Below are 23,182 nucleotides of genomic sequence, written 5' to 3' on the forward strand. Positions count from 1 at the left end.
TGACATATAACAAGAGTCATTTCATCCGGTACCCGAGATTAATGACACGCATACCATAAGATCAAATGAACTGCACTGCTAACGTATCATCCTAGAAAACAATAAGCTGAACTCGACTTCCCCCAACAAGTTAAACCACACTAGCATTTCCACAGATGGGTAGTTCAAGCTTTTCTAAGACCTGACAACCATGAAAAACTCTTCTCATCCCGCACCGGAAAAGGTCTCCTGCTTTGGGTGGGTGAAAAAGGAAGGGAAGACGTAAAACGAAAAGGAATATTGGAAGACCACCCTTTTCTTCTCTCTCTCGCTCTCTCTCTCTTTATCTGTTTTTGGCCTGAATTGAATTGAGGGTACAGAGGAAGGGAATCTGGAGACTTTAATGCGAGACGTCAAATCTGCCATACTTTTTGGTGTTCATTGCGTTTCGAAGTTCAAACTTCACTGAAAACGTTGTCCTCCAGTAAAATTGGCGGGAGGGGAGGAGATGATCTTCCCTTTCTGCACGATTATTTGCGCAAGGCTTCGGTTTCGGTTCCCATCGCCCTTTTTACCGCTTCCCCATCGCCTTTCTGATTTCGAAATTTTCTATATCTCTACGGAGCAAGTAGAAAGATACCCCTGGAAAAGAAAGAGAAAATAACGTGTTATACATGTTGGATGGTCTTAGGCCTCTCTCATCTCAAAAGTTAGCTCAAAGGGTGAGCCTTTTCCTTACACTTATAAACTGACCATCACCCCCTTCTACAACTGATGTGAGACAATCTCAACAATCTTCCTCTCACACATCGGGCTGGGTCGGAGCAGCAACAACCTGAAACTCTCCCGTCCGATACCAATATTGGATGGTCTTTGACCTCTTTCATCCCAAAAGCTAATTCAAAGGATAAGACTTTCTCTCGCACTTATAAACTAGCCATCACCACTTTCCACAGCCAATCTGGAATAACCTCAACAGTACATATCATCGTACCATTATCATAGCCGTGGAGCTTCTCTCTGCAGAAATAACATGAGGGGCAGGATTTATTGCTCTTCTGAAGCATTTCCCTGCAAATATAAGGAACCCCCCTCTTCCTCTCTAGATAACCCCCGCTCGGACCCACATCGTATAACCACGACAAAGAGATTTTTTTCCTCCAATCCTTGTTCTCTTGTGCGTGTGTATATATAGAGCCTGATGGGTTTATCTTTGGATGCATGCCTTGCCATAGGGTTCGTAAGGTGACTTCCAGCGATATCGCCCCGTCGCTTTGCACCACCGAAAGCCACCTCCTTCGAATGGAGACAAAGGCGGCTGCTGCTGCGGGAAGGAGAGCCCACGAAGGGTGCGACTCGGACATCATCGGATGGTTCGAGGACGCGTGCGAGAATGCCGGGGCGGTCCAAGCCGAGGTGCTGCGGCGGATCCTCGCGGCGAACCGCGGCACGGAGTACCTGAGCAGGTGGCTGGGGGACGTCGAGGTAGAGGGGATGGGCGCCTGCGCATTGGAGTCTTTGTACAGGTCTCGTGTGCCCCTCGCATCCCACGCCGATTTCGAGCCCTTCATCCAGAGGATTGCAGATGGGGACACATCTCCCGTGCTCACTCAGGAGCCCGTTCAACTTCTCTCGCTAAGGTATGCATGGGAGCTGAACTTCTCACATGCTTTTCATTCGTACATACGAAATGAATGCACAGTGAAAGGGATATAGAAGCACTAATTAAGATAAGTCAATGGATGATGTCTCTGATTGAAGTGACTGTGGGATACTGATAATCTTGTCTAGTTCGCAAGCAAATGACTGTCTGTTTTCGTAAATCGTTTTTAATTGTTGGTACTTTCCTCGATTTTCTCTTTGTTTCTTTCTTTCTTTTGGGAGTCTAGTTCTGGAACTACTGACGGAAGGCAAAAGTACGTGCCCTTCACTCGGCATAGCTCGCAGACCACTCTCCAGATTTTCAGAATTGCAGCTGCATATCGATCCAGGTTTCCAACTCTCTCTCTCTTTCTCTTATGCTCTATCTTTCAGAGACAATTTACATAAAGCAACAACATGAAATGGCATCAACATGTTTTACGATGCAAACCCGTCAATCATATACTATCATGTCCTTCACTTAAAATTATTATTTGCCTGTATAGGGTATACCCGATTGGTGAAGGAGGGAGGATTCTTGAATTCATCTACAGCAGCAAGCAGTCCAAGACCAAAGGGGGCCTCACGGCCGGGACCGCCACGACCCACTATTACTCGAGCGAGGAGTTCAAGATCAAGCAAGAGAAGACCAAGTCCTTCACTTGCAGCCCCGAGGAGGTCATCTCGAGCTGCGACTACAAGCAGTCCACCTACTGCCACCTCCTCCTTGGGCTCTACTTCGCCGACCGCATTGAGTTCATCACCTCCACCTTCGCCTACAGCATCGTCCAGGCTTTCCGGGCCTTCGAGGACCACTGGCGGGAGATCTGCGGCGACATCCGGGATGGCGGGCTCAGCCCAAGGATCACCGTTGAGAGGACCCGGCAGGCCATGCTGGGGATCGTGTCCCCGAACCCGTCCCTCGCTCAGCGGCTCGAGGCGGCCTGCGAGGAGCTAGAGAGGAAGGACTGGTGCGGAGTAATACCGAAGCTGTGGCCTAAGGCCAGATACGTGTACTCCATAATGACAGGCTCCATGCAGCATTACTTGACGAAGCTGAGGCACTACGCCGGGGGGTTGCCGCTGGTGAGCGCTGACTACGGATCGACGGAGAGCTGGATCGGGGTGAACGTGGATCCGAGTCTACCTCTGGAGAGGGTGACTTTCGCGGTCGTGCCAACCTTCTCTTACTTCGAGTTCATACCGCTTCACCGGCAGAAGAATCGGAGCAGGAGCAAGAACAGTGAAGCCATTGATGATGACTTTGCGGAGGATGAGCCAGTGCCTCTCTCTCAGGTCAAAGTTGGGCAAGAGTATGAGATTGTGCTCACCACTTTCACTGGTATGTACTAAAATTCCGTTGAGACCTAAATTTTAGCATTCTCCGTTAAGTCAATCATTGCATAAGAAAATTGGGATTGACAACAACCCCTAAACAAAAATCTTATTAATTGCGTTTGGCATATCAGGAGTATTTTGTTCTGTAGTAATTAAGCCCACGTAACTGCATTATAAATGTACTGACTTAAGCAGTGAAGTTTTGAGCTTAATTGAATTATCCGGGCTAAACCCGAAAAAGTGCAAAATTTGAACAAGCCCATAATTCATCTAAAGTTACCGAATATACATGTGCATGCGGTATCTCAAATTAGGAAATATTGATTTATCGAGGCAAGCTTGGGGAGTGACTAAGCACTTTCTTAACAGATTTGGGTTAGATGGGAATATAGGGGTGATTTCATAATGTTGAATATATATGGAATATGCTTCCCATTCAAATTAGGAAATCTCATATCAAAAGAAAGCCTTAATGTTTGCATATATAAGCACACTTTTCTCACAATGAAAAGAGGATTCACAAGGGGGAGGTTGGCAATACCCAACATAAAAGAAAAAGGACACGAGAGCACAAAAAAAAACATATACACACGAGCTCTCTCTTCCGTGGCCTTAGGAAAATTCCAGTGTGCAGCTTAATGAAATCTACTAGTACGCATGCGTTAACGGTTGGATCACGCTTAAATTTTGTGGTGTGGAGAGTACGATAAGACAGTAGTCTTGAGCTTGTTCGATGGAGATGGTGAAATAATATTTGAAACTATGTCTTTGAAGTAGAAAATTAGATTGGTAAACTACTAAAGAGTCCAACGTGCGGTCCCGCAAAAACATTGAGTATGCATTCATTCTAAGTCGGAATGTGTTGAAATTTTGGGAAGACCTCTACGACACTTAGTTTTTGAACTTCACTAAAGGAATTGAGTATCAAAGATCCATATGATGTTCACAATCCTCGACGTTGTTGTACACCGCCTCTTGTCACTCCTTGCTGGTTACCACCACTGTGAATCTTCCTTGCAACCGTTCGTTGTTTGAGTCGATAATCCAATTTAGGTAATTTCATAAGTTATATTTGATTCAAATATTTAATTGCCTGAATTGTGGTTATGCAATTCTAACACTATTTGATATAAGATTTTAGGCATTTCCCAAATGGAAAATTTCCTTGTTTGAGTCGTTATGGTTAGGGTTTTGATCTTTATGACCTAAGACCAGATCCCCGATTACCTTTGTTTCCTATGTTGGATGTGGTAAATATTTAAGTATGATGGGCTTACATATTGCATGTCCTTAGTTTAGAAAATATTCTATTATGAAAATACGGAAAAAAACTGCATTGCATTTACTCTAGATTCCAACCATGCATGTTTCCTAATTTAGAAATTGAATATCTTAGGTACAATAGGAGCCATATAGGACTAATGAAGAATATATTATCTCTACATCATAATTTGATAATGCATATCTTTGATAGATATTGATGACTCTTGAATGATATTGCATAATATCCATGAACATTGATGCATAATAATAATTCTTGAAATTATTCGTTGATACTGCACTTCCATCAGATAGTTTAAGCTTTCATTAGATTTTGCGCTTTTATCATATATTCATGCATGTTTTAGGTCACATCTAGGTTACATATAAATAATTCAATCTCATGTTAATAGTTTAATAGTTTATGCATATTAAATTAGTTCGTGATTCTTTTGCTTGTCATTAGGATTAGTTTACATATAAATAATTCATGTCACATGTCATTAGTTTAAATTAGAATTACATGGACATAACTAAGATTAAAAGTGTATCTCATGGATTGCATATAGTTTAATTCTTATAAAAAGAAGAAAAAACACAAAAAGAATTAATTAATTGACTTTGCATCTAGAAATCATGTTTAGGTCCTGCATATATAGTTTTTTAATTAAAATCTTGTAGAACACTTGGAGAATATTATCATAACAAAGGCATGCTTTGCTTAATGCATTGAGGTTTTTGCTCTATTTCTAGCGATTTATTTACTATTTTGATTTATTGAGTATTAAATTATTGCTTGCCTACCCATATGATTACTTCTTATGTGTTAGTGGCTTAACCTTAAAATCAACCAAGACTATTTGCAAAATATCTTTGAAATAAAGAGAAAATGTGCCGAAAGAGCGGTAAATTTATCTTGTATAACCAAGTCCTCGAATTTATGATATATCTAATTCGCAGAAGTAAAATATTCTTCCACATTTTACTTGGGTTCTTAATCGACTCTAAATATATTAGTGGCGACTTGTAATTGAATTAAATTGCAGGTTTAATTCATTAAATTAAAATCCCAAAGTTGCAGTTGGTATGGGTTTGGAAAAGTCTGTGCTAAGTGTAAACTTAGCAATCCATTAACTTTCCCTTCATGGTTCACCTGTGAGAAGGTCACGACAACAATCCATCAAAAGTATGCATATTTCAATCTTTCGAGTCCATGGGGCTTGTGTCATCTCCATCTTTCACACGGTCCTTTTACAGAATCGAGAAGCTTGTTAGGGCAGTACTCAGCTTTTCTTTTGCCTTTTCCTTATAGAGAATCCAGCCTCAATTCACTGCTCTCACATTTCATTCTTCATGTCCAATGTCTTCTGGGCATCGATTAGATTTATTATGGCGTTGGCCAAACCCTAGATTCTCTTAGGAGACACGAGATCCTCGCAAAATGGAGGATAGATATGGCTTGCACAATAGTGCATTATCTATTGCTCTATTTATTCATCCGACAATATTCCGGGCATTATTGATTTTGACGTTCGTGGAAACAAGATTGTCTGGCATATATACACAGGTACCAGATTTTGGATAAATCTGAACCTCTGTCAATGGTTGACGATGCGCTCGTTCAGTTCCGAGCAAAGAAAGTTAGATAGGGATTTGTAGGTAGAACTAATTCGTGGATAGAGTCGGAACCAAAACGACCATGAATGATGATGACCCGTTCCCTCTGTTGTTCTTGTCATTCGTTGTAGAAGACGCTGTGTGGTGTCTAATTTGACAAGTGCGTCGTTTTGGAACTTGTGCAATGTCCTTCTCAATCGTTTCGTTTGAGGTCAAATGTGTATTTGTCTATATACTTTTAAGGCCGCGTATGTAAAGGTGTGACCATTCACCTAACTACACTAAAATTCAGCAAAAAATTTAATTGAATTAGTACCTAAAGGTAAAAGGTGTGCTGCTATGATTCTAATATGCGACATCAATATGAAACTAGTGGTGGCTTAAGATAGATCGCAATCGCGATCCAGGGCGTATGCCGTGTTTTCGCGGTTTGTATTCTGAATGATGTATCTAAAATGATTAAAACGAGTCTGGACGGTTGTTTCAGATAATGAGGATCTGTATTCTGTGAAACTTAGTCATGTATTCTCATCACAAATTCATCGTTCGACTATGCAGGGCTTTACAGATACCGGCTTGGAGACATGGTGGAGGTGGCCGGCTTCCACAAGCACACGCCCAAGTTGAGCTTCATATGCCGGAGGAAGCTGATCCTGACCGTGAACATCGACAAGAACACCGAAAAGGATCTCCAGCTGGTGGTGGAGAGAGGCTCTCAGCTGCTGTGGAAGGCGATGGGGGAGCTGGTGGACTTCACGAGCCACGCCGACATCTCGAAGCAGCCTGGCCACTACGTGATATACTGGGAGATCAAGGGAGAGGTGGAAGAGAAGGTTCTGGGAGAGTGTTGCAGGGAGATGGACGCTTCGTTTGAGGATCATGGGTATGTGGTCTCTAGGAAGTGTAATTCGATAGGTCCACTGGAGCTTTGCATTGTAGAGACGGGGACTTTCAGGAAGATCTTGGATCATTTCATAGGGAATGGTGCTGCGTTGAGCCAGTTCAAGACCCCAAGGTGCACCAGCAACCAAGTCCTCTTGAGCATCCTCAATGTATGTACTGTCAAAAGGTTCTATAGCACAGCGTACAGTTGAGAGTGAAGGAAAAGACATGAATCATCGAAATGAAATGTCGAAAAGCGATTTCGAAGTGCAATTCAGTTAGTTATGAGATAATCGGCGAGGACTTATCCGTAAAAATTTCTCTCAAAGTACCCTCTATGCATAACACTTAGAAATTATGTGCGCACTCTCCCATAGTGTAAGCAATCGGAGTATGGCGTGGAATATATTGATTTATCTAATTAACACCCTCGTTCCCAAAAGCCTGATTTGACCGCGAAGGCTTTGGTGCGGACCCCAATATATGAGGCCTGTATATACGAGGAGTCTAATTCAAGACCATTGGCTCCGATATTTACCAACGTGAAATTAAATTATGTGTACCGCCGTTTACAATAACAACTTAAGCTATTAAAGTATTGCGCTTAATATAATCTACGTCTTAACACATACGTCGGCAAAGACTGACATTAAACCCAATATATAGTTATAAATATTTGTTTTTGAAATATGTAATTTCTAGTTGATTTTTTATATAGTACCGCAAGAGAGAACTCGTGCTATGGCATAACTAAATGCATATTTCCTTTGAGATAGTAAAAACGAGGAAAGTACACTAATCTCACGCATCATCAAAAGAACGGGAATACTATAGAACTTATTGTGCTAACTTATGTTAACTAATTCTAAATATAACTTAACAATTGTACTCGGAAATTCTCCTCCTTACATGGATCTAAAACGCAAATAGTGACATTAAAGCAAAATTGTTTGTCCTGGAGTATTTTATGACGACAATCTTGCATGCAATGCCGCTAGGAGATGCCCAACTAGAAGGGAAAGGCCACAAGACATATCCCAAGATGATTGTATTAGGGTGTGCCACACATCGGTCCGGTGCATTCTGGATTACTCTCGACATGCTACCAATAAGGGTAGAATCCGAAATCGTAAGGAGATGAGCAAACTCTCTTGCCATCTAGGTCAATAATTTATTGGTACACGTATGGCATATTTAATCAAGCAGACTCGATAAACAAAATATCCTTTTGCCTTAGTTAATTTTGCTAGCTCTTCGTGATCCTTTACTATATACTACTAGCAACATTATTATTAAAATATATCTCGAGTTTGAGTTCGAAGCGAAAATCTAAATTTTAAAAATTAAAAAAAAAAGGAATCCAAGGTTAAGTTTCGGAAATTAGCTTTCCGAATGTGAGTCGGAGAAAGGTCCAATTGTGTCGGAGAAAGAAAGGAAACGCCACTTGAAGTCGGCCAAAGAAAAGTCCAAACTTTGACTGGTTGACTGAATAACATGATTTCCTAATCCATGTTGACATGGGCTTCTCAAGGTGTTTTTCTTTTGGCTATAAATATATTCAGTGGGCACTTTGGGTGGAGGTTGTCTATGAATACGTGAAGTTATTCTTGAAGCGCCGCTTGTGTGCGAGTGCTTGGCGGTGGGCAATCTTCATGATTTTATTCATGGAATTACACTAAGAGTTTAAGTGTTTGTAATAATTAAATCTTATAGTAAGATTTGTGTATAATTCCTTCGTGAGATTGAGAGATTATTTTGTGAGGAATTGTGGGGCTAAACATTGCATGAGTTATTGGGTGTAATTGGGGCTTGAGAAACATTTAGAGTCTTTGAGTAACTCAAGTGTGGTTGTAATCTCCGTTATATCGCTTGATCTATAATGAAATTTCATGTTGTTCTCCCCATGGACGTAGATTACTACGATCGAACCACATAAATTTGGTGTCCGACTTATTTTTTTATTCTGCCAAATTTATTATTGATCGCTTTTCCACAACAATTATAATACGCTTATTGCAGTGGAAGTAAATTACTTCCTTTGATTTTTCTGTCTCATTAGGGATCTTCTTTTTCTCAAATGGCTTCTTCATTTTGAAGTTTCTTCCTTTCTTTTTCATTCTTTTGTACTTCTTTATGAAAAGAGCCAGTTCTTCATCATCAACATCCTCTTCTTCTTAATCTGCATCATCAGAATCAATATTAGATTTTAAAGCAATTAACTTCTCACTTCTGGATTCATTCTCCTCATTTAGTTGTTCTATTTCATATGATTAAAGAGTTCCAATCAATTCATTCACTGATAGTGGCATGATCCTTTGAGTTTCTCGAAGTAAGGTTTTTATGTTGTCACACTCCTTCAATAGTCCTCTTAGAAGCTTGTTTACTTTCATTGCATCTGAGACTGGTTGTCCTTGATATGCAAAACCATTTACTATATCAATAAATCTGTCACACATATTAGCAATTGATTCTCCTGTCTTCATTCTGAAGGATTCATATTGCCCAAGCAATAGGTTGATCTGGGTTTCCTTTGCTCGATATGTTCCTTCATATGTGGTGTAGAGGGTGTCCCAGATATCCTTTTCTGATTCACAAGAAGCAATTTTCTTATATTCAATAGGTGCTAAAGCACAGTAAAATGAATAAATTGCTTTTGAATCTAAAGCTTCTCTTTTTTATATTTCAGTTTGAGATAATTGAGCTTCTTCTTATTTGCTTTCATCTAGCTTCTCTTTTGAAGCAAATATAGATGCATAAGGTTTTGGATTGACTCCTCTGATGACAACATCCCACTGCATGTGATCAATTGATTTGATGAATGCCTTCATCTTGTTTTTCCAAACGTTATATTCTTTACCATCGAAATATGGTGGTTTGGAATTGCTCTCTCCTTCAATGAGACCTGGAGCACTTATGCTAGCCATAAAGATCGTTAGCTCAGAAGTAAAACACTTCAATGAATGAGTAACCTGCTCTGATACCAATTAATGTAACTAGCAAGAATCACCTAGAGAGGGGTGAATAGGTGATCTAAAAATTTTAATCAATTTTTAAAGCGGAAACAAATGATTAAGATTAAAGTCTGAAAAATATTCAGATTCTAAGTAAACTTTATAGACAATGTGCTAGTGTGCAGTATAAAAGGTAGAATAAGAGTTTAGGGATAGAGAGACTACACACAAGAAATTATAGTGGTTCAGCTTAGATCAAACCTACGTCCACTCTCCCATGCTAATAGCCTGCTGGCTGAATTCCACTATGTGATAAAAAAGGATTACAAGTTCTGAGTGATATCACTCTGTGAATGATAGAACTCTCTATCTCACATAATCACTCTTACAAAATATCCTTCAAGATCTTAGTGTTAGGCTAAGGAAAGATAAATAGTAGAATCAGAGTATGCTTAGACTTTGGACTTGTTGATTCTTGACTTTTGTTCTCTTCCTTCTGCTCCTGGTAAATCTTCTTTTATACTCCTCTACTTCCAAACAGCCGTTGAACAGTTTTTAGAGGATCATCTTCCAATCTTCAACTTGGAAAGATTTGTATAAAATCAATTGAGTAGCTGTTGGTTGATAAAAGCTGAATCCCGCTGAATCTGTTGCCCATACAACCAGAATCTTGATTTCCATAAGTAAAGCTTTATCCATTGTGATATATACTTGCCTTAATATTTGATTGTCAATCAATTTTGCATTATAGCCTTTTAAGATTGAATCAATCAAAACTTTCCTTCTGTGAAATCTATGCCAAATCACTAGTCATTATATTCGTTCTGAATAGTTTTAGAGTCTGGATAACTTCTGGTTCTTCCTTCACATCCAGAACTTAAGTCAGTGTGGGTCTTTAGTAGGGTCTGAACCTTTTAGAAATAAAGTCCGAAGTTCTTCATCTGCTTAATATAAAGTCTAAGTGACTTTTACAGTAAAATCTAAACTTATCGATCTGGTTCCCGTAAAGTTTGAGATCTTCCTTCTGGTTCTCGTAAAGTCTAAGTGTCCAGAAAGTTCAGTTCTCTCGAAATATTGGAATTGCCAGTTCCAGAATATATCTACTTGGATCAAAATACTTCAAAGTATTTATCAGACTTACAAAATTTACATGGACAGTTTTGTCAACTTCAAAATTTATTATGAGGTTTCTTTAACACAATTCAATTCTAAACCTTTCAGCTTGACCAATTTAGTCCTAAACCTTTTTCACAATGGTACCAATTTAGTCCATTCGGCCAATTTAGATTGAAAATCGCTGATGTGGACGTCGACGGTCCTACGTGGTACCGTCGGGGCTAATGTGGACAAATTTTATAATTTTTTAATAATTTTTCAAATTTTTTTAATGTTTTTTCTCTTTTTTTCTTTTTTTTTCTCTTCCTAGAACTGGTTGGCCGGTGAGGTCACTGGCCGACCATTGCTAGCCACAAGCAAGGGCGTCGGGCCCTCGCTTGGTCTAGGCGAAGGCGTCGCCACCCTCATCGGCCAACAGACGAGGGTTTTAGCCCTCGTCTGGATCTACACAAGGGCCCGACGCCCTCGCCTGTGGCTGGCGAGGGCGCGGCGGCCCTCGCCCAAACTAGCCTGTGGCTGGCGATGGTCGACCGCAAGGTCGCCGGTCAACCAGTTTTGGGAAGAGAAAAAAAAAAGAGAGAGAAAAATCTGCAAAAACATTAAAAAAATCTGAAAAAATTATTAAAAAATTATAAAATTTGTCCACGTTAACGCTGGCGGTGCCATGTAGGACCGCCGGCATCCATGTCAGTGATTTCTGGCCTAAATTGGCCGGATGGATTGAATTGGTACTAATGTAAAAAGGTTTAGAACTAAATCGATCAAATTGAAATATTTAGGACTAAATTGATACCAGTGCAATAGATTTAGAACTTTTTTGATACTTTTCTCCTTCGCGATCCTTTACTATATACTACTAGCAACATTATAATACAAGAAAACTGGTGGTAATTACTCTTTTACTTTTTTATCTGTTAAAGTTAGCAGGAAGCTCTTTTCAACATAATCTATAGAGGAGTTAAGTGCATGATGGTATGCGAGGTGGAAGGTTCTTTTTTTCTTTTTAAGTAGTTTAATGGGTTTTTTTTTCTGAACAATCCTAACCGAAATTCACCGAACACTTTTCTGCATTGAATTTGACTATCATTGTCGTCATATATCGTGTTTTACCAAGTGCAAATGAGCACATAACATATCCTCGCAACACTCACCCTATCTTATTCTATTATATTCTGTCATAATCAATTATTTTGACGAGCAAACGCAGCTTAAAGGAACTTATTGAGAGAGAGAGAGAGAGAGAGAGAGAGAGAGAGAGAGAGAGAGAGAGAGAGAGAGAGAGAGAGAGAGAGAGAGAGAGAGAGAGAGAGAGAGAGAGAGAGTAAGCTCATGAGTGAGTTACACAAAACAAAATCAAGTTGCCACATGATTTTTTAAAAACGGATATGATGCACATGCACTGAAGTACCATATTCAGTAAGCTCATCAGTCAGCTAAACCTAACAAGATCAAGTTGCAAGATGATTTCAAATAGAAGGATATGATGGATGCATGCACTGATATACACATGGTACTTGTTGGAGTTTATTATATCTCGGTTGTGGAAGAGGCCGGGGGTCAGTTTATAAGTATGTAGGAAAGTATCATCCTTTGAGTTAGCTTTTGGGACGAGAGAAGTCCAAAATTACCTAACATTGGAATCAGAGCCCAGGTAATATATCTAGACTCAACAGTTACGCAGGAGATACAGGTTGTTGCCACTTCAACCCAAGGCTCGATGTGTGAGGGAGAGATTGTTGGAATTTATCCCGCATTGTTTGTGAAAAGAGCTGTGGTTAATTTATAAGTACGAGGGAAAGCCTCGCCCCCAAGACCACCCAACAGTACTAAACCTCCAATGCCAAGCAGATTTGCTTGCGGACGAGTTCTCCTGATGGGTGACTATCAACTGCAACAAGGCAAAAGAAAAACCTTCAAGCAAAAGAAAATGACTACAGAATGAGGGAAGAACAAGGTTGTGCAATTATTAGTGAGGGTAAAACTTGGAACGTCGAAAATCAACTTGGCGAAAAGTTAAAAAAAAAAAATGCCAGTTGCTTGTACCAATCACAATTGTTTGTACTTTGTTTCAAGCGCATCCTCCATGTTCTGTTTTCCTGTTTTCTTGGCTTCTCAGGTCATTTTCTTCAACGCTGTGCAGCTTCAGTTTTCTCAGTTTCACGAGACTCATGTACTGGCCGGTGGACCATGTGTAGCGTCCTCAGCTCTCTCATCCCCATGCGTGCAAAGCAACAGTACGCACGGTAACCTTTTCCTCTTCCCATTTCTTAAGTACTTCTAAGAGCCCAGGAAAGAAATGACTTTTGATTGTGCCAACTCGATCTCATTTTGGTTTTCACTGCATGGAGTCAATTACAAGCAAGTTCGCTGCATGCAAGCTATGCATCCACCAATATCTACAAAACTATTTCGGGGTAGTATACAGAGTCTCTACGTTTGATTTTCTGATCAGTCAGTCATGCATTGCATGCATAGAAGAAGTATATACGTAGGCATAGATCGGCTTATGCACTGAATGGTCGTGATCATGTTACGCAGATGGCATGCTAGCATTGGATCGTCTGTTTGTGGTGAAAAGGAGAGTTCGTAGAGACAGACAAATGCAAGAGAGTATGAACAGCACCCAATTATGATGTCAAGCGAAGATGAAACTGTGGTGGTGCTTTTGAAATAATCTTATGGTGAGAATCTATCGTAATCTCGCTCGACTTCAAAGTGCGAAGAGGGTGTCAGCTCGTGAATGGATGTGGAGAGCACAGCTAGAGCTGTCTGTCTCCTTTGCAGTGAGAAAAGCTAGGGACACCGATGTTGACTCTTGGCCTCTCAGAGAGTTCCATATCAACTGACCTTCTTCGAACTTCTCACCTGTTTTCTATTAATATCCGCAATCCAACTTGGAACGGGTGATTCAAGTCAGGAACAGCTGTCTTCAGAACACAGATCAGGGCTTGACTTTTTCTTTCTCCCATCTCTTCTTTTCAACGATTTCCTATTCTTTTATCATTCTTTTGGACGGAGAAAGCCGGTTACGATCTTGAAAATCACGGTGGCAATGCGTGGCTTCCGTTTGAGACACGTTCGTCGCAGGCGTTTTATAATTTATTGGGCTTGTCCCACCTAATATGCTTTGTCCGGAATGCTAAAAACGTGTGGTATATATCTTGACAAGTTTGCGATCATATGGTGTACAGACATCAGAATGATGTTAGTAATACCGGGATTGATCAAGTCGTCGGCACAAGTGAGCACGTGGCTGGAGCATGGAGTTTATGCGTGATGCATTGTTGACGATTACAAAGATCGATATCGATATTAGTGCATGTCAATAATCGCCACCAATCAGTCGTCGATATACAAAGACGAGTGATTAACAACGATCAACGAGAGTATCAATAAGTAAGGATTAGTAAATGGTCAAGATGTTAGGAGAAAGCTGAATACATAAGAGGCATTGAGATACAGTTACCATTTCGAAGTCACTGGAGAACAAAACAGTTTAGATCGCTGAGCAACTGGCATGTGTTTTTGGAGGAGCAACCGTCCAAGAACAAGATCATCGTGTCGTGAGAACACGGGCACAAAATTATCGGAAATGAAAGAACATGAATACAACATCTGGAAACTGCTCGGAAGCGATTATGGCATTGCCACTATAAATACCATCACTCATCTACTTGAGAGCCACCCACACAAATAAAACAAATTTATCTATCTTTAGTTAGCACTGTACTTTTATTTTCCAGACTCGCATCGTCGATTAAATTTCGGCATGTATCTTTATCCCGAGTGTTGCATCGTTGATTAAATTCCGATGTATCGTCTTTGCGTGCTCAGGTTTTGTCGTCGATTGAATTCTAGCACAGTTTGTTTACACTCGGTTCCATCATAGAGTTTATACTTTCCAGACTTTATCTGCGATTAAATTCCAGCACAGCTTGTGTTTGTACAGCCCCATTCGAATTCAAGTAGTTGATTTCTTCATCACCCGTGATAATTCCTGTCCGGAATCAGCACAAAACCTGTCTCCTTCAATTAAAAGCCGAAGAACGACTTTCGGTAAAAGATATTTTGTCGCGGGGGAAATTCTGGCGAAACACTTAGTATAATTATTGCAGCTCCAGCCGGAGAACCAAGGTTGAAGGGACTGAATCGACCTTGGTTTTGCTTCGGCCTCGCTAACTCTTTAAGGTTTGGCCCAATTCAAAAGGGAAAAGACGGCCCAAATCTTGGAATAAATGGACCAAGATGGAGTATTGTAAATTGGACGAAGACGAAGAACGAATCCGATACTTCATTCCGAACTAAAGCCCGGGCCAAGTTTGACCCGACCCACGAGAAAGAAAAGATGGTGCCCCGAGTCAAATTGGAAAAGCCGGGTTCTACTTTCGATGAGTAAGTGCAATTGATCGATTGAATGGGCTAGTAAAACTACTTAGCATCAGCCTATGGTCCATTGATGAATGATTCTCTGGCTGTAGTTTCGTATCTTAACGACACAATACAAAGTGTTGTTTTATGAGTACTTACAAAGTATTCAAGTAACCGATTGAGATCCATTTGCTATTACTATGGACCAAAGAAAGTCCTTCGTGAGATTGCAATACAAGCGCTTTTGTTCTTTGTTCAATGGGCAAACATAGACCCGTGATTGAATCAAAAGAAGTGAACTTATGGAATTCGAATAGAATTGGTCTAGAAAAGAGATTAGCACTCCAAATACCAGAAGTAAGTGCACACAATTCACGTTATTTTTCGGGGCGAAACTACAATTTCTATTGTTGCGTCGGTCAATTCTGGTCTACCGATGCAAATTGAGGCTCATATATCAAATCACTTATATATATATATATATATATATATATATATACATTAAGTGATAAGTCAATCTTCTACTAAGTATCATAAATAGGAAAAATTGTCCAAATTGCGTTTTTGCCAATTTAGTTCTAAACCTTTTAATTGTGTCAATTGAGTTCTAAACATTTTTACGTTTTGCCAATTGATTTCATCCAGCCAATTTTGGTCGAAAAATCACTGACATGGATGCTGGACGTCCATCGTGGCACAGCCGGTGTTGACGTGGACAATTTTTACTAATATTTTGAATTTTTTTTCCGAATTTTTCCTTTTTTTTCTTTGCTTCTTCCTCTATTCGGTCGCTGGGCCACTCGACCTTGCCCTTGCTAGTGGCCGACGAGGGCGAACTTAACCAAAGGCCAGCGAGGTTGACCTTGCCAACCCTTGCCAACGACCGGCTAGAGGAAGAAGCGAAGAAAAAAAAGAATAAATAAATAATTAATTAATTCAAAAAAATATTTAAACATTATTAAAAATTGTCCACGTCAGCACCCGCTATGCCATATAGAACGGTCGGCGTTCACGTCGGTGATTTCCGGTCAAAATTGATCGGATGAGCTCAATTGGGTAAACATGAAAAAATGTTTACAATTCAATTGGCGTAATTAAAATGATTAGAACTGAATTGCCAAAAACGTCGTAAATTTTGGACTTGGTGCATCAATTTAATCGTTGACTTACGCTATGCTATGTCGTTTGAAACATTTTTAATGCAGCTAGCAATCATCGGTTCTCTTGTCTTCTAGCATTCGAATAGAAGCAGAAGTTGAATCCAACGAGGCGAAGCGCAAAATTTCCCGCCAGCTTCAGCCTGTTGATTCTTTCTTTTGGCCTTCTTCTGCACATTAACTCCAAGAACAGTCCTTGACAAACACGACAAGGAAGCTAATGCACGGACGCACTCAATCCCACCCACCCGAATTCCGATGAGGAGGAAGAAAAGCGATTCTCTTCGTCTCTCGTCCCCAAAAGAGAGTGGAAAAGGGGAGAACGCCAAAAGCAGACGCCCCCCTTTTTCTTGGATTCACATTGGCCACAATCTATTGCACTTCATTGGCCAAATTCCCTAAAAAACCCCAAACTTTAATCTTTATCTCAATTATATCCCAAACTTTTTTTTGTCTCATAAAAAATCCCAAACTTTTACTTTTGTCTCAAATCTACCCCGTTTACTATTCGTCTAATTTTTTAATATTATTTTTTATTTTTTCGAATTTTTTTCTTTTCTTTTCTTTTTCCTTTCCTTTTCTTTTTTTTTTATCACCTTCAACCTCCTGGCCGGTCGCCGGTCCAGCCTCAGCCGAAGGCGGCCTGGCGAGGTCGGCCCCGCCGGCCGCCGGCGAGGCTCGGCCCGCCGGCGGCTGGCGAGGTCGGCCTCGCCAGTTCTTCGGGCGAGGCCGAGCCTCGCCAATGGCCGGGGCCGAGCCTCGCCCCCAGGCTGCGAGGTTCACCTCGGCCGACCTCGCCGATTCTTCGGGCGAGGCCGACCTCGCCAAGCGGCCGGCGAGGCCAAGCCTCGCCGGATCCGGGCGAGGCTCGGCCGAGGCCGAACCTCGCAACGACGAGGCCGACCTCGCCAGTGCCGGCGGGCTGGCCTCGCCAGATCCGGCGACCTCGCCGGCCGGCGAGGCTCGGCCTCGCCCGAACGGCGAGGCCGACCTCGCACCAGTGCCGGCGGGGCTACCTCGCCGGCCGCCGGGCGAGGCTCGGCCTCGCCCAAAGAACGCGCGAGGCCGACCTCGCCGGGCCGGCAGTGGCTCGGCCTCGCCTGAAGAACGACGAGGCCGACCTCGCCACCGGTGCCGGCGGGCCGAGCCTCGCCCGGCGGCCGGCGGGCCGACCTCGCGGCCCCGCTCTGGCAGCGTCAGCCAGGGCCGGCGACCGGCCGAGGTTGAAGGTGATAAAAAAAAGGAAAGGAAAAAGAAAAGAAAAGAAAAAAATTCGAAAAAATAATATTAAAAAATTGGATGAAAAGTAAATGGGGTAGATTTGGGACAAAAGTAAAAGTTTGGGGTTTTTTATGAGACAAAAAAAAGTTTGGGATATAATTGGGACAAAGGCTAAAGTTTAGGGTTTTTTAAGGAATTGGGCCTTCATTTTTTAGCATCGTAATCCGAATCAAATAGCAACGATTCGATATTCAAACTCGACTCGATGCTAATGTTTGGCGCTTGACGAGCTCGAACTCCTCGGGATTCAATCATTTCAGGTCACAACTCGCCTCGATTAGTGAATTAGATTGAGTCGAAGTTTGAAAACTAAAATCGAACCCGAGCTCAGATAATGCAACACGCACTACCTTTGACGGCAATATCCAATGCCTTCATGTCGCTTTGAATGAGTGAGGACTTGGGTCGGATCAACCTCAATCGGAGAGAGAATAGCGAATGTTTATGATATGCGAAATGCAATCACTTGATTAGGCTTGCGAGTTATTTGGTTCGAGTATTGTTCAAGCTCGAATTTGGTTCAAGCTACGCAACTCGGACTCGAAAAAGAATCGAGAGCGATCTCCTCTCCGGGTCGAATTCGAATGGGTTGCGAAACCAACTCGACTCGCGGTCTAGCTCGACACAACATAAAACCACGGTTCCATGGTCGTACCAAAACAAAATCATAACTCATTAACCAACAAAATAAGAAACCCACATCATGGATGGGACCAACTTATATTCTCAGTGCCAAGCCGACCAGTCGAACAAGAACATATGTACAACCTAGGCTCTTGATTTTCATCATCTTTTTTTGCCTTTTTTTCTTTGTTAATTTCGTGGAACAAAACCCTAATCTGCTCATGGCTATGGCGGGTGCAACGAAAGATTTCATTCACAGAAAGATGAAGCACTCCAACGAGACAAGAGGGTTATCGACGGACTCATTCCCCTGCTTCGAATCCCCGTCGTCTCCTCCTCCCTCCCCGCCCGTGTCGAAATCCTTCTTGTCCACGTCGCCGCCGGCCGACGCGGCCGCGGACCTGCCGCCGGCATTCCCGGCCTTCTTCAGCGGACTGCCCCCCGCCCCGCTCCTCCTCCCTCCACCGCCGTTCCTGGTCGCCGGCGACCTCGACCGCCGACCGAGGCCATCGCTCTGGTCTCGCCGCAATGCGGCAGTTGTAGTCCCCATGCGGCTCCGCTGCTGCATCGTCGTCGTCGCCGCCGCCGCCGCCTTGGGAAGCTCCGGCTTCTTCGCCGGAGATCTCGCCGCTCGTCTCGCCGGAGATCTCGCCGCTCGTCTCGCCGCCTGCTCTCCGGAGTAGGGACGGTTCCTCTGCAACTTCATGGGAGATCTCTTGATCACTCTCTGCGTGACTTCTCCTTCGTCTCTGCTCGTCACTTCGATCTCCTTCCTCTCGGCGACGGTAGTAGCAGTGGTCGCCGTAGTGGCACTGGCGGTGGAGAAGCTCTCGCCGACGCTGCATAGCTCTGAACACTCGGAAACAACTTCGGCGACATCCTCTTCTTTGTCTCCGGTCGGAGCTTGAGCTTCCAGTGTGCATTCTTGAAGCTTAGGCAAGAAAAGAGCCTCGGCTTTTGCACTGTCGTCGACTGTCGTTTGAGGTGGAGGGCGAGGTTTCGGCAGAGGTGTTTCGGAGAGGACTTCCTTGACGGCAACCTCCTCTTCATCTTCTTCTTCGACGAGCATGGCCGCGGCACGTGTCGCGTCGGCGTTCCTACATGGCATCGCCGGAGGGAACGGCGGAGAAAGATCGGGTCTCGAGGGCTTTTGGGCATGTGGGTGGCGGTGGGCGGAGCTGAAACAGCAACCCATCTCGGGGAGGGCTGGCTTAGGGTTCGTGAAAGTGTTGCTGCGAGCGTTTTGTGGTGGTTGGGTTGGAGGGTGAGACAGAGAGAGTATAAAGAAGAATTCAAAAGCGAGAACGGTCGAGAAAGGAGCGTCATCAGGGGGAGAGTAATCAGGAGGTGAACGTGGGAGACAGACGAATTATCGGTGATTAGGTTTGAATTCTACTCGATACGACAGCTTGGGGTTTGATAGGCTTAATAGGCACCACGTCGACACAATTTCGTTGAGGCCCAAAGCCCATTTTTTGCTCTTTTTGAAAGTTTTCAAAAGGGTGCTTCCAAAGGTGGACCACAAGAGAGAGAGATTACTAGCTGCCGGAGCTGATCGTTCGTCCCACGCCAGCAGCCAAAACTGTTCAGTTGGTGAAGGAACTGAAGCCAGTCTGGTGGAGTCCGTGAGTCCCTGGCTGCGGATATTTATGTGATTCTGGCCCCAAAATGCAATCCTTCGATTTTACTTTCTCTTGGTTGTTGGTTTCTTCTGATTTGATCTGTTAAGTTCATTGTAAGAATCTGAGCGAAAAAGTATTTATATGCAAGAGAAGTTAGTAAGGCGGAGCCGATGTCCAAATTATGACTATCATATTTTTGTAATATCGCGACGAGAAGCAAGGTCATATAATCACCAGCTAAACGGTATCAAACAGCAGTCATTATAGTTCGGTCTGATGACAATACAGTGATTAGGGTTTATTCTCATCCGGTCACTCGATATGACAAGTGGATATAGGTGGGGAGTTAAGCCACCATGGGACGACTTAACTCAAAATTGCTTTCAAGGGGTACGAGCTTTAACTATTAGACTATGTGATGGGATTGAATTTCAGCGAAGCTTGTTGCGGTCTTCTGAAGAGGGCTCGGCCATAAAAGCGGTTCGTATTGAACAATGGGTACTGGGAATTGAACCCGTAACCAATACGATCCAGACAGATTTTCAAAATGGGCTAACAATTCGAATTGTCTTATAAGCAATAGGATGTTCCATTTCCTTTTGGTTGAAATAGGATATCTCTTACTTGATGACTCTATCTATGCTTGACATGAGATTTGAGACCAGCATCCTTGAGGATCAGCTAGTTGACCAGCAATTAAGTTTAAATTAAATGGTTGTAAGTGAATTGAATATTCTACCTTAAATTTAGTATGATTATACTGCTATCACTTGCCGCAGAACTCAGTAATGTGGATAACGATGATGAAGCAGTTTATAAAGAGCCTTCTGCCTATGACAATTTGTTAGCGACTCTGGGGTCTAGCGGCAAATATTTCTCTGATGCTTATAGAAGAAGGTAATGGTACTATTCTCCCTTCCTCCCTTCTTTCCCCCGGTGGAAGTCAATTGCAAGATAGATGTTCTTACTACATTTTTGCTGAGGGCATCAGACAATATTGCTAGTCGTACTATCATATCGTAGTGTACATGGGTAATTATATCTGGGTAAGATATCCTTACCTGTGGCTTTATGTCGATTAATGTTGCTGCCGCTCATGCAATGTGAAATAAGTTCCATTAGATATTTGCTGCACAACAGCATGTCTTTCTGGTGAAAATATAGGAATAACCAAAAAGAGTGTAGAAGGTCACTTTGGAAATGACTTCACAGAAAGAGTGTTTATTAAACAGGTCTCAAAGAAAAATTGAAAAGAAAATGATCACCTGAGGCAAGAACAAGTTTGAATCAGTACAGAAAATGATGCATTCAGTACAACATGAGCTAGCACAAGTCTAAATGAATGTTGTGGTCTTCTAACCAACATATACTTAAAAAATTCTTACTACATAAGAAGTCCCCAGCAAAGGAAACATAGAAACACAAAGGTGTCGCCCATGATGACAAAGCACTCCCAGCATACAACGTTCAATACCATTCATGAACCAATTATTGCATATACGTTTCACAGAGGCATCCCATAGTCCCAATAAACATGTAAAACACAAATGCATCTAATATCTCAAATGCATGTAAACTCAACAACCCGTGTTCTTCAAAAATTACTTTCACATTGCATCAAATAATCTCAAATGCATTTCACATTGTTTCTAAATCAAGAAAGGAAGAGTAAAATGTGCAACTCAAAGCCACAATGAAACTGGCTTCGCATCAACGAACTATATCACGAAACATCTTAGCACATTACCATTCTGTCCAAAGACCATCCACTCTTAAGCGAATCCTTGCAATCTCCTTATCTCAAACCATGCTTCCAACAATTATCTATTGACCCAACTGTACATAAGCTCAAGAAGTTCCTTAACAACAGTTCAGTATGCATATACACACTTAAAGTAATCGCTTTGATGATTACTCGCAGAATAGCATCTGCGAGTATCTAACAACAGGCAACTAGAAAAAAAGGAAAGATTTGCAATACCTTCACGAACAATCCGAGAAACAACAAGCGAAACAATCCGAGACTTCACTCACGAAAAGAACATCAAAACGTATATCCCCTACACTTGCATCATCACTTCCAATACAGATCGACTATACCTACACTTTCTACGAGAAAACACACAACAGTTGTGACACGACATATGAACCAATCGAATGCAAAAGCGCATATATATCTCACCTGGAAGACGGCAGAGGAAGGGGTGACGAGCGAGAAGGAGGACTGGACGAGCTTCCGCTGGAGATCGGAGGAGGAGGCGGCGGCGGAGGCCTCGAGGGTCGCCGGAGACCTGCTTCGCCGTCCACTCGTCGCCGGAGCTCCTGCAGACGAAGGTGAGGACTCCCACTGTCTCCTCCTCCTTCGAGAAAGCGAACGCCAAGGCGGAGTTGAGAGCAGCGACGACGGCTTATTGGGTTTGTGGTTTATATAATTTACTCTTTTCCTTGTAATTTTCGGTATGTTTTTTTTTTTTTCTGGAGCACTTCAAGAGTAAAATTCTGAATTACTGAATTGATATAAAGATGCGCGTGCTGAAAAAAATGTGCACAAAAACTGATTTAAGCACCGTCTGATCGTTGTTATAAAATAAAATTGAGTTAAAAGGAAAATCAGCACCATGTTCGCTCAAGTTTTAAACTTTTTCTTTTAATGATGTTATGATGAGAGAGAGATTTTACTTATCAAATTTTCATTTCCATGTGATTTTTGTACCCAACCTCGGGCTGAATTTTTGGGCCAATTCTTCCGCCTGTGATCAAATTTAGTTCTTGAGCCATTTTTCAAAACCGTTTCTGATGTTCATTAAATTATATTGAAATTCAAGGTTCATGTTTTCCTCCCATGAATTGGTGGGTTTTCGAATAATAATAATATCTAGATAACCCAACTTTCATGCTTAAAAAATAAGAAAAAAGAGGCTCTTTTAAATGAGTCATTGCTAAACATTTACGATGCGAAATTTGAGTTATCCGGAAAAATCAATGAAAGATTATGGGCTAAATCATGCAAATTTATGTAGCCGATATACAATAGTAGGCCTATGGGGGGCCTCGCAGGTAATGACCTTGTCAATCGAACCATGGAACTAAGAGAAAATCACAGGGACATTAACATTTCCTCGTGCATAATTGAACCCTCGAACCAACAAGTTTCATTCGACGATACGTGAACTAGTAGCTAACACGTTCCTAGATGACTCGATGACCGTCAGCGTCGAGACCTCGAACATTAGGTTTACATTCGACCTATGACTTAGCTCTAAATTGATCGATATCAATTCCATACAAGACAAATCCTTTTCATCATAAACTGTGAACCTAACTTCGAAAGATCTTAAAAGGCGCA

The 23,182-nt window shown here is 42.0% G+C and overlaps 2 protein-coding genes and 1 long non-coding RNA gene across 3 annotated transcripts; 1 reads left to right on the forward strand and 2 right to left on the reverse strand.

The window, feature by feature from the left end:
• Nucleotides 1-1,062: 1,062 nt before the first annotated feature.
• LOC115682269 (indole-3-acetic acid-amido synthetase GH3.10) lies at nucleotides 1,063-7,010 on the forward strand. Its single transcript, XM_030606437.2, has 4 exons — nucleotides 1,063-1,619; nucleotides 1,869-1,970; nucleotides 2,127-2,962; nucleotides 6,394-7,010. The coding sequence occupies exons 1-4, from the start codon at nucleotides 1,201-1,203 to the stop codon at nucleotides 6,927-6,929; spliced, it is 1,893 nt and encodes a 630-aa protein (XP_030462297.1). The 5' UTR covers nucleotides 1,063-1,200; the 3' UTR covers nucleotides 6,930-7,010.
• Nucleotides 7,011-18,467: 11,457 nt separating this feature from the next.
• LOC130134771 (uncharacterized) lies at nucleotides 18,468-19,409 on the reverse strand. Its single transcript, XM_056302443.1, has one exon. The coding sequence runs from the start codon at nucleotides 19,407-19,409 to the stop codon at nucleotides 18,468-18,470; it is 942 nt and encodes a 313-aa protein (XP_056158418.1).
• A 1,531-nt stretch (nucleotides 19,410-20,940) lies between these two features.
• On the reverse strand, nucleotides 20,941-21,606 carry LOC130140981 (uncharacterized). Its single transcript, XR_008818940.1, has 2 exons — nucleotides 21,479-21,606; nucleotides 20,941-21,412 (listed from the first exon to the last, which is right to left on the reverse strand). It is a non-coding gene; the product is annotated as an uncharacterized LOC130140981 (long non-coding RNA).
• Nucleotides 21,607-23,182: the final 1,576 nt, after the last annotated feature.

The sequence above is a fragment of the Syzygium oleosum genome, unplaced genomic scaffold (assembly GCF_021117445.2).
Source record: "Syzygium oleosum isolate NSW1041296 unplaced genomic scaffold, Sole_v2.1 Sole_v2.23, whole genome shotgun sequence".
In the NCBI taxonomy this organism is placed as follows: Eukaryota; Viridiplantae; Streptophyta; class Magnoliopsida; order Myrtales; family Myrtaceae; genus Syzygium; species Syzygium oleosum.

Coding starts and splice junctions, on each gene's coding strand:
- LOC130134771 (XM_056302443.1), bottom strand. CDS start 19,409: ATGGGTTGCTGTTTCAGCTCCGCCCACCGCCACCCACATGCCCAAAAG.
- LOC115682269 (XM_030606437.2), top strand. CDS start 1,201: ATGCCTTGCCATAGGGTTCGTAAGGTGACTTCCAGCGATATCGCCCCG. Junction 1,971..2,126: donor GCAGCTGCATATCGATCCAG/GTTTCCAACTCT, acceptor TTGCCTGTATAG/GGTATACCCGATTGGTGAAG. Junction 2,963..6,393: donor TGTGCTCACCACTTTCACTG/GTATGTACTAAA, acceptor TCGACTATGCAG/GGCTTTACAGATACCGGCTT.